The sequence below is a fragment of the Triturus cristatus genome, chromosome 3_2 (genome assembly GCF_964204655.1).
Source record: "Triturus cristatus chromosome 3_2, aTriCri1.1, whole genome shotgun sequence".
Classification (NCBI taxonomy): domain Eukaryota; kingdom Metazoa; phylum Chordata; class Amphibia; order Caudata; family Salamandridae; genus Triturus; species Triturus cristatus.
The window spans coordinates 312525763-312537464 of NC_140584.1; the positions used below are offsets into that span (position 1 = coordinate 312525763).

Below are 11702 nucleotides of genomic sequence, written 5' to 3' on the forward strand. Positions count from 1 at the left end.
CAGAGGGTGAGAACAATAAAAGAGAGCCCAAAAGGGACCCGTTTCGACACCTGCTTTTTAGAACTGCCGGTGCTTAGCACCGGCAGGAGCCGGCCCACTTAAAGCCCTGAGATGGACACGTTTGAAGGAGACCTGCTCACCTTTAACCTGAGACAATGTTTACACGTGGGCAGCCTACCCTACCTACCACAAGCCGCGAGTCAGATCCTGACCCCACGGCCCTGTTCCTGATAGGCTCTCACGTGGTTCTCTTCCGGTACTCACTTGTTAGTGATAATGTCGTAGAACGGGACGACGTTGGGGTCACTGGTCCCTGTGGCGTACAGGCGCGTCACCAAAACGGAGAATCGTGTTGTATCGAGGTCTGGTATCGACACAGAAACATACAGGGGGTCCTGAACATTGACAGTCGTTGTTGCATCGGTGTAAGGGATGGTGAAGGTGGAATCCGCGTAGGCGACCATGAGAACCGTCATTGCACCAATCCCTCCAGAGAGTGGGATGACTGGCACACTGAAATAGTAAAAGACAAAGAGTGAGTTGTCCCTACTGCTGCTGATTGTGCCTCATACATCTTTGGTCTCATGTCCTGCCGTTCAGACACCACCCACTGCAGCCAGGCAATGGCAGGATAACCCCTCACAGCTCCTTCACAAGGGGTGTCCAAGGTAGGTCCAGAACAGCTTGACCCAAAGAAGGTTATTGTGATATCCACTCAAGATAATTTATACGCAAATAATCTAAATGGAAATCATGCACACAGTCAGTGCATATCCTGGAAATGTTGCATGGATTCGACTCTCCTGTATGTACGATGCACACACCCTTCTCCCACACACGCAGCATGACAGATCAAATATGTTATTCAGGGGCGGATTCTGAAGGGCTGGGTCCGTGTGGCCGTGGTGGGGATTACAGTTGTCCAGTTAAAATGGTTTCCGCTAAGATACATTTGAACACTGGGCTTTTAAATGTCCCACTGTGGAAAAACAAACTTATTGTTTAAATTAACCAACAGTTAAAACCAAAAGACACGGACTGACAGCTACAGTGAAATCAACTGATATTTTCACCATAGCAGTCAATAGGAGTCCAGGACTCATTAGGAGAGGAGCTAGATCCAGATCTGTACTGGCACTTTCAAAATGGCACTTAGGGGAGAAGGGGCGTGGGCTGTAAATATAAAGCCAGGGATAGAGCCATTCACGTGTCAAGAGTCAGGTCTGGTGGAGGGGGGCCCCATCCAGGCCACATTTCCAGGTCAAATACTGAATGTGTAAATGATTCCCTTTCAGATCTCTTGCATGTAAATGCATCTCTTGTCACTATTATGGCAATATCTGGCATGGACCAGGGTTGGACACTGCTGACCTACTTCTGCCAGTTCTTAGCGGGAAAGATGTGCTTCTACCTAAATTTGGAATTAATGATCCCTTTTTACCAGACAAGGAAACACACACGACTTCTACTGAACTGAAAAAAACATGACAGGAGTGTGTACTTACCTCCCTATAAATTATTATTAATTACAATGTTTTACTGTTGTACATTTCAAACAAATGCATATGTTCTTCCGCTGCGGTGCTATTGAAGGCAATTAAGTATAAGTTTGCCGATAACAAGAAGGGGCCACTACTAAAGATTGAACCAAGAAAGAAATTTGGAGTAAAAGTAAACATTTATGAATAAACCATCTTTTTTTGTTTAAATGCCCAGTTGGAGACTGTGAGCTATTTACACCCAAACCTCATATTGGATTCCATGGTACTGCAACCCCAAGCGTTCAGGTGGAAGTCTTCTCCTGGAACCAGATTACAGGAACCAGATTACATTGTAGCTCACCGCAATAAAGCAATTTTGCACTGACATCTCCACTAACTCCCCAGTGCAGATCATTTGCAATAACTGACCGATAAAGATATGATATACTCTGTTCAAACAGAGGGAAAATGTGCCCCCAGCAGCCAGTGTCCACTGATGTATATTTTGTTTTTGCACTGGCTGGTCAGTGAAACTGTCAGTGCAAAACAGTCCTGCTGTGGGGCAAGTCTAGGTCACCTGTGAATGGGCCCAGACCACATTTATATAAAGGGCTATCTCACTCCATTGCACTCATGTTGCAGTCAGTACATCCGAAATGTTACATACTCGTCCCGGTACACTCTCGGTGTAATAAGCCCATCCCCCTCATTACATGATGATTTCATCACATTAATTGTGTACACAGTTCATGACACAGATTACATGCTCTCCCCATCATAATCATCGCGTGATCATCCTATGCCATTCATCCCATGCTCGCCCCATCACACTCTTTGGGTCATCATCCCATCACAGTCTTTACGGGTCACCCCATCACCCCCACTGTGTGATCTGCCCATCTCACTCTTTACGTGCTCACCCCATCACAACTATTAGGTACTCACCTAATCACAATCATACTCACCCCATTGTTACAATTAGTGTTGTTGCGAGGGAGACGGGTATATTGAGAGGATATAAGCAGGAAAAGGCATAAGTAACGTTGTTCCTCAGAACGAGCCCTGACGTATCCACCTCTGCTGGGATAGTGAGATTATTGGAATAAAACATATGGGTGCTGTTGAACTGCAAGTAAAAAAAGAGACATTAAGAGATGACGGGGCAGATCAGCAAGGGCTTTATCTCAAAAAAGCCAGAAAAGTGGAGATAAAACCATCGCCCTAGCAGCAAGAGGGTGCTCACATGCTTATTCGCATGTTAGCACCCTTTTTCACTACGCCTTTATCTCAAAAAAGCCAGAAAAGCGGAGATAAAACCATCACCCTAGCAGCAAGAGGGTGCTCACATGCCTTTTCGCATGTTAGCACCCTTTTTCACTACGCCTACCTTTGCATCTCTAATGAGATGCAAAGTGGGCGTTACTGACATTCACTACATGTCAGAACATCCATAATGCGGCTTCGCGCTATCAGCAAGGATGCCCTAGCATTTTAGCAGACGTTAGTTTTTGGAGAAAACTGCTATTTTCTCCAAAAACTAACGTCTGCTAAAATCTTGATTTAGCAACCCCTAACATAGGGGGTATACGACCACAGGGTCGTATCAGCAAGGTTATTGCCGTTTTGCAGGGAAACATCGCTGGAAAACGGCGATTTCCCCGCTTTGCAGGAATTTTTATCGCCTTGGAGATACGTTGCTAATAACGCGATATCTCCTCGATAAAAACCAGCAATGGCAGCCATTAGGAAAAGGACCGCTAAGCACGCTTTGCGATAGTTATCGCAAAGCGTTGCTAATATGCCCCCAAATCACTCACTCAGGTGAAAAAGATATAATAGCAGATCAGGACGGCACACACCAAGGGCCGTAAGAAGATGCGCAGACACTTGGTGGAGTGATTCATGGAGATCAGAAGGGTGCCCAGTCCATGAGGGTAGGAGATGGAGGTACCTATTAGGGCACAGAACACCATCCCTGGGCATGCTGGACACTTTTCATCAGATGAGTTCTTGCATATTAACTAAGAGGTTGCGGAAGAGGCAACAAGGTGCAGAGATTGAAACCATGAAGAGCTCCATTTTAACCAGGACTGTGCAAAGCCGCAGGAGAACCTTCCACCAGTTTTGAAACAAGAGCAGGAAGATGTGATTTCTCCTACTGCATAGTTAAGACTCATCCACAATTTCATAAATTTACGGGATAATGAATTTTTCCCCATTTCACCAATGCTGATTATAGTTTGACACACACCTGGATCTAACCACTTTTGCTGATTATGAATGACAAGAAAAGAAGGGGATCTTTAATGAACAGATGACCCCGTATGGGACATAGACCCCATTCAGCAGTCCCTTCCGCCGCTAGAAGGACGGAAAGGTTGTCCCATCACACCACTGGAGCTTACGCCTCATTGTCTGTGACCTGTGATTGCCCGTGAACATGGATGTGCCATGAAAACCTGTCATGCCTGCCTGTTTTTGAGCTTTTTAAAAAAGTGTTTTAAATATGGGGTGCTCGCTTCCCTTCCGCCCCCAATGACCCAGTGGGGATAAATTATCGATCGTGCATGTATGGGGCGACTGGGCAGAAAGTGCTCTCACCGTCAGTTTGTTCCCACAGAATGTTGAGGAGGTGGCGGTGGAGACAACCACCTGGGCAGTGCCCTCAACCACTCGTGCACCTGCGCAGGCCGGGTCCAGGAGGTGCAGATTGGCTGAATCAAACTTGCTCTTCTCAAGCTGGCACTTGCTCACTTTCACCTTCATCTGGCCTGACAGGCACTGCACGATGGGGGGTGGAGGCAAAACTGTAGAGGAAGACAGAGGCAGGAGAGTTCAAAAGAAGGACAAGCAGGAAACAGGTGAGGAGCAAAAACAAACAAAAGGCATTTAAAAAAAAATCACGGGACACTAAAGCTTTGCTCATTCATATTCTTTCTGGGGCTGTCCCCTGCCCACCCTCTTTTCTTCCCAGATATTCGTTTGAGGCTGAGTGCACGTGGATGGTAAACATATTCATCAAAATTAAGGGCAGGAGTATATACCTAGGTATTTTTAGTAATTTCTGATATGTAGTAGCTTCTGCCATTTCTGATCGTTTGCTGCCGTGTGGACTGCAGTGTGATGTAGGGTGTCAAAATACATTCTGTTGCCCACCTCTCTACACCTGTTTTCGTTATTGTTAATTAGCTCTTGTGTGATGCATAATCTACTCTTATTTTGGCCTTGTACTGAGCCAGGCAAGAAGTCCCTAGAAACATTTGGACCTACTTGGTGAGCCCAAGGAGCCAAGAGCCTTACCATTGGGCCCTGGGGTTCCTGAGCGGGGCCGGAAGTGGATGCAGCACAGCTATTGGTTCTCAGTGGAGGAGGAAAACTGTAGGGGAGATTGGATAAAACCAGACAGATGTTTCGCTTCCATTCTCCTGGCAGAGTCAGCATGGTCGTTCTGCTCACTCTGGGCCCAGGTGAGTAGGTCTTCAAACCAGGCGATGAAATGTGTGGCTAATGGGGACCATTCCCAACGGTGCTGCCTTTCCAAGATATCAGCACTATAGCCCAAGTGCACTGCATTCATTTACTATGTGAATGTGCCATTTGCATTAAGGATGGGGGTGTGGGCTGGGAATATTGAATTCAAAATATTCATGGGTCACAATATCATGACCACAATATCGAGGGACAAACTATCTAAAGGTAAGATCGTTCTGCCTGACGCGTTTCGGCCTCCCGGCCCTTGTTCACAGGCTTAAATGAAAACTCCACACAGCATACTGCGGCAGCTTTTCCCCACATGCTGATTACATTTACTGTCCTTCAGTGGGGCCTCTCAGGTGAGTAAACTTCACTGCGTGAATTGTGGGACTTGTAGTGTATCTATGCAATTTATACATTTTGAAAATGGATGTGTTCTTTTAGTTCTGGGAGTTTCATCTCCGATGACTCATTTTCACAATGTGGCCTGTTAGTGTTAATCAATATTTGGAATTTCTGGTATTTATATTTTCATGAAGTCCAGTGCCATGATGCCGTTTTGTTATTTCTTTTATGCAGTTTATAAATAAATAAATTCATAAATAAATAAGCAACCATTCTCGGAAAGAGGGCATGCTAACCTGTCACGTAATTCAAAACTCACCACCCGTTCCACCTCAAAGTGCCAAGGCCAAAGGCGAAATTCGAATAGTGCTGCCTGGCCATGGAAGGGACATCAGGATAGCTCATGGCTAGACGGGTTATGGTCAATTTCAAAACCAAGCCCAGGACGTTGAGTTAATAGCTTAGACATAGATGCCCCTCTGTGATGGTATGGTGGTGCATGGCTGGAAGGGGTGTTAACCAGGAGGCAACCTGCCCTGTGATTATATTTGTGGGTAACTTCCTAACATCGGGTGCTGCTGAGGGCTGTTAAAACACAGTGGGACGTACACTTGCGGATTTTGTGAAAATCTGGGTCAACTTCGCAAATGTTGTGCAGTTCTTTGACATTTACAACGGTTTTTATGACAGTGAAGGAAAAATGATCTAGAGAGAAGAAACGTGCACAATTGATGTTTTTGCTTAAATACTTAGTGAATAAATCTACATAATGACTTTTTTCTAATTTCGGTTCAAACAATGATTTAATTAAAATAAATGCAACAAGTCACGCTGTTGTTTCTTCCGAAGAGACTTTCTGCACACTTTTTCATCCCACAAAAAGAAATGCACAAGAGGTTTGCAAGGCTTTTTTTAGGAACAGACATGGAAGGAAAGTGTGTAAACCTCCCAGATACATGTGCCTGTTTGACTGTCTCAGAGCTGCTTTGCTAAAGACCCATCACGTGATAAACGCATGACCTGATCTACTCGTCCCGTGTGCATGCGCTGTAGGTTCACCTCTTATTGACCTGAAGTTAAGCTGTTATTAGAGTTCCCTACTAGAGGTGCTCGTGTGAGCTGGAACGGGTCACCTCTTCTCTTACCTGAAGAATTGTACATGGTCAGGTTGCACATGCAGATGTGTGTGGTAGCATCAAGATACTCATCTGTGGCACATGGGTGGGACTGGGCTGAAGCTGCAGAGAAAGAGAGGGAAGGAAAGGGAGACAGAAAAGGTACATGTTAGTGAAATCACTCAGGCCCCTTATCCACCCCAAAGCCCTTCTTCAGCAAGCAATGTGCAACAATCCATAGGCGAACAAACAACACAGTTAACCCCTCTGGAACTGCCCAGCACTCACTTATATTTTATAAAATATAACACATATGCCGAAACACAGGTTGAGAAGGAAAGAAAGCTGCAAGATTCCAGCAAAAAAAGCCCCTCTTCCTGAACTTCCTCCCACAGATAAAAACTCAAGGGTACCTAGGAAAGGAGTGATGCTGCCCTCTTTCTCTGATATAAATGTCTACAGAAAATCAGAGGGGAGACGGTGAAAGCTCAAAGGGGTTAAATCCTCACCTGTGCACACAATGCTGACAGCGAGGGCAAGACTCAGCAAGGCCTTCATCTTCCAATCTATGGTGTGGTTGAAGCCTCTAGAAGACAAATTTAGCTCTTAGCTCCTGTGTAGCCAGCAACACATTGGGGTAGTGCCCTCACGGATGCATCTGCACAAATAACACACTTTGTGATCTCATGCACTTAGAAACTGTCTGCCCACTGGAACTGATAGGAACTTCTGGATTTGAAGAGTTTGCCTTTAATCCTCAGCTTTGCACATCATTTGGGAGTAGAGACCCTCATACAGCATGTCCATCACTAGAACACATTGTAGGACTGCATGCCCTTTAGGATTAGAAATGCACATGAGGTCTGCTCTTGAAACCATTCCCTATAAAAACTTCTGGATGTCTGGGGCATGGATCAGATCTTCTCAACTCGCACCCTAGTGGGATTCAAACCTTTACCTGGTGAACCCATCCCCAGAACACATTGTAGGGTCACCCATTCTTTAGGATAGTGGTAAAAGGGCAGTCTGGTCATGGGATCTTACAAGAACTTCTGCATGTACACAGCTTGAAGGAGACCCTCTATGACCTGCATCCCAGGGGGAGGTGGGTTCAAATATCCTCACATAGCACGCCCACCCCAAGGCACACTGTAGGATTGCATACATCTTAGACCTAGAGTTATAGGAGCAGTCTACTCACAGAAACATATAAGAACATCTGCCCCCGAAGAGCTAAGAGCCGGGCATCCCACTTCAGCAGCTGTGCTTATATGGCAGTGACACCCGCTCACAAAAACCCTTTCATAAAAACTCTGCGCTCATGCAAAGACTCCGCTGGCATACAGACTCCTTTCTCTTTGGAACTACTCACATCCTTCCTTTCTCCCAGCAGCTCCTGTGATAGTGTCCATGCAAGAAACAGTCACTGAGATGATGGCACCCGCTGAAGCAAGGCACTTGTCGCATGAACCACAAGGTGCTAGACTCAACACTGTTCACCTCAGGTGTGTATTGTTAATGACTACACAACATTGGTTTATTTCACTTGAGGTGCATGTGTAGCATGGTTTGTGTATTGGTGTAGAGAATGCCTACATCCCTATCAGGTGTGTAAGTTGTATGGTTTGTGTGCTCACACCTCACGGGGATTGACATCTAGTCCATAACCATACAGAAAGGATTCACAATACTACAGAGATTCATTGTGTGCTGTGCAGTAATGCACATATATATTCCTCACAGACATATTCACATTCTGTGTGGTAATGTACAAATCTTACAACATGCACACCTTACAGAGCTGATAAATTCTGGATCAATGTATTGCTATTGTATCAAACACCCAGGGATATATACAGTCAGTGTGTTGTATAAAAACATACAGCGTACTGTAAGTATACATGAGGCCCTAGTTATGACAGACCCGGAAAATGGCCATGATTTACCATTTCTAGCTGTATTAGGAAATCCGGGGGTGGGGAAAATTCCCCTTTAAAATGAGGAGTTTCCGGGGAATTCATAATTCCATTGCTCTGTTAAATCCTCATTTTCTCCAGGATTGTCACAGGTTTCAGCAGCTTTCACTGTAGATCTCATAATTCTGATTGGCCAGTACCAACCCAATGGGAACTAAGGGGCCAATCTTAACGGTGGCCTCAGCCATGTATAAACTGTGGAAAGTACAAGTCTGGCCCTCCCTTAAAGCAGATAGCTCGGCTGCACGTAGGAGGTGTCTTGAGGGTCTGGCCAATGAGGCGCATATTATTTAAGAGCAGACGAGAAGATATTAAAACCTGTAGGTATTAGAAGTTCTGGTATCCCTGGAGACCTGTCTAGTTTGGGAGTAAGAATAATGAAATAATAGAAAGAGGGACCCATATCTACACTAAGCATGGTACTAGACAAGGCTGTATCAGACAGTGCATCATGTTTACATTTACTGAGGTTTCCTTTCTTGATCGATGTCACATAGTCCCTCTTCCAAATAAATGACAGGGTGGGTGGGATGGCAGCGCTATTCCAGAAATGGGGGAGCAGACCAGAGAAATGGTGCCCATCTTGGTGCCCACCGGTACCCTTCTATGATCACTTGGCTGCCGAAATTTTTTGCTGGCGTCTACGCAGGAAAATGGCTGAATCTGTTCACGAGTACCTGACAGGGAATGGAAGATGTTTGTGAGCCAGGCCTGAGGCTCTGGAACCCACAAGGGCACTAGGCGCGTGCAAAACATATTTGCTTGAAGGACAAAATTGTGTGCTCACCATGAAGCCAACGACACCTGGACCAGGAAGAAGCTGTAGGTGAAAAGGGTTGAGCTGAGCATAGCACCCGCTTAGGAGTCCAGGAATATTTCTGGGTCCTGGACAACCGGGCAGCTGTAAGGCCGGCACCGGTAATAGAAAACCTATGGAGAGAGTACTACAGAGAGGCTTTCAGGGTGAAGACTGATACCTGTTTCCAAGATCAATTATACCTCAGGAAACCTGACCTCATAAGCAAACACCCATATTAGAAATATTCCTCACTGCTCACGTTTCAGGGGATCAATGTCTGCTACGCCAGTCCCATGTCATGTAGACCAGGAAATGCGGTCCAGTTACACTGCGGTTCTGGACTCGATGCCTCAACCTTTCTCTTATTCTTAGAATGAATAGACAGTGGTATACCTTTTGGGGTGAAACTAGATGATTTCCTGCTTGTAGAGTAAACATGCTTATGTAGCACTGATGGCCTTTCTATAGGTCTCGCTGCTGTAGATAACAAGCGATGCTCCTACTGGGAGGGAGGGTCTCATCACAGATGAGTTTGCACAGCACCCCCGATGCAACCTGGGCAAATACCTGCATTGTACTGGGTGTATCAATCCATCACGGTGCAGAGGCCATTGGCATGTAATTGCAGAAATATATATATTGATATATTAGGTTGCCTTATGTACATTGTTGCAAGGAAAAGCGAATAACACTTTGCCACCTCCATTTTCATCAAATTCACAAACAATTACAAAGCTTACGCTGCAATTCACACAGACATTTGTGACTTTCAATGTGACTTTGATCCATTGTATTTTTCATTTTCACCACTGCATATCCTGCCACTTTGCTCAGTGGTGGGTTTTCCGGGGTCGAAGAAAAACTCTGAGCACTCTTTTTACACCCATATGGATTCTCGGGACTGAATGAAACGAGATAGGGTAGCCCAGAAAAGAACTGAAATAAGAGTGTAAAAGAAGATGCAATTAATCTCTTGTGGAAGGTGAGATGAGAGAAGATGGAAGGAGCTCAGCTAAGGAAGGTTATTCCACAGTGTGGAGGCCAGCACAGAGAGGATACATCCTCCCTTCTTGCTGTCTGCGGAAGTGGGGCACAGCCAGTGAAGAGGAGGTAGCAGATCTAGGGGTACGCGTAGACACAAATAGAATGTTTGATCATTTAGGAGGGGGGTTGAGTTATCTGATTCTGGCTGCCACACAAGGAACTTTAAGGTGAATCACACAGTGGGCACAAAACCACTGAACACACTGAAAAGGGGCGTGGCAAGATCCACTCGACACCAGCCAAGCCAAAGTTTAGTGGTTGAGATCTGAATCATGTCCATGCACTGGGAGAGGTGCTTTACACGCTTCAGTGGTATAATCCAATATTTACTGATCACTGTGGTTACTGCAGACCTGCAACAACGAGGAATAAAGCACGACAGGATCCTTCAAGGGAATTTCAAGTGGGGGAAAAGATGGCAGCTGTGACCCCTTGTGGAGCAAGCAGCAGATCGTCACCCTGATTACTCAATGTCGTAACAATTTTGGGGAAAGACCCCATGCATGATGCGCCGGCTAAACTATTGGTCGCAGTGTCCTCTCTATGGGACACACACAGACATAACGTCAGCCTAGTCAGAGTTACATTTGAAACAATTGTTAATAAAACAGCCACTGATATCTCGCGTACAAAGCTGGATTCAACGAGCTGAGACTCTGTGCACATCAGAGGTGATACTAAATGTAACAGATTACGACAGAATGCTTATTATCCAGTCAGACAACAGGGCTGATAAATCAACACGGGTTCCCAGAGTATCCCTCTTAAGCACCAGTTAATAAACAGCATCAGATGTGGCACGAGAGAGATGGTTCATCCCATCTGATTACACATCAGCTAATGCGTCACATCTGTGCAGATCCCGTAAACCTTTGATGACGTAAACATTTTCAATCTGCGCGCAAAATAAAATTAAAAATAAAGCCGGTAAAAAGAAATGAATGATATCTGATAACATATCTCATCAGATAATGCACCGGCTAATACATCTCATCATAAAACACACCCCACCCGATAACTAACGAGATAATAACACATCGCATAAAATAACACAATTGTTAACCCCTGAAGCCTCTCTCCATGACTAGTATTAATATTGTTTCTCACCGGAGAGTCTAGTTCTCTACTTTCTGTCTGGGTCTCTGGAAATCTTTGCAGGAATGTTTCTTCAGGTCACTCCAAGAGTCTCGCCTGCTGCTCTGTGCTCTACGGCCTCCTCTTTCCAATTTTATAGCCATGGAGAGAAGCAGGGGAGAGAGATATCAGTCTGGAGGCGAAGGGCGTGGCTTGTGAAGTTTACCACTGCAGGTTGCAGAGAGAGGCAGTGGAATGTGCCATTTCACCTTGGTGGTGACGTTCACCCTCCCCGAGGGTGACAGAGCTCCACCTTACCCGAGACACCAGTAGAACGGGATCCCCAGTAGCTAATGGAGCGGACATGTGCTGAGCATGCGGGTCAGAGGTCATA

At 45.5% G+C, this 11702-nt stretch overlaps 1 protein-coding gene across 1 annotated transcript in view; it reads right to left on the bottom strand.

Moving 5' to 3' along the window:
- The window catches only part of LOC146857251 (pancreatic secretory granule membrane major glycoprotein GP2-like), a 48742-nt gene extending 37282 nt beyond the window's left edge, over positions 1-11460 (bottom strand). The window contains exons 1-6 of the mRNA XM_085647757.1: positions 11342-11460; positions 6925-7001; positions 6446-6538; positions 4083-4288; positions 2447-2607; positions 265-513 (exon numbers count right to left, since the gene is read on the bottom strand). Of these exons, the coding sequence (XP_085503883.1) occupies positions 265-513; positions 2447-2607; positions 4083-4288; positions 6446-6538; positions 6925-6973 (758 nt within the window). The 5' untranslated portion in view covers positions 6974-7001; positions 11342-11460. The remainder of the gene's footprint in view (positions 1-264; positions 514-2446; positions 2608-4082; positions 4289-6445; positions 6539-6924; positions 7002-11341) is intronic.
- Between the last annotated feature and the right edge of the window lie 242 nt (positions 11461-11702).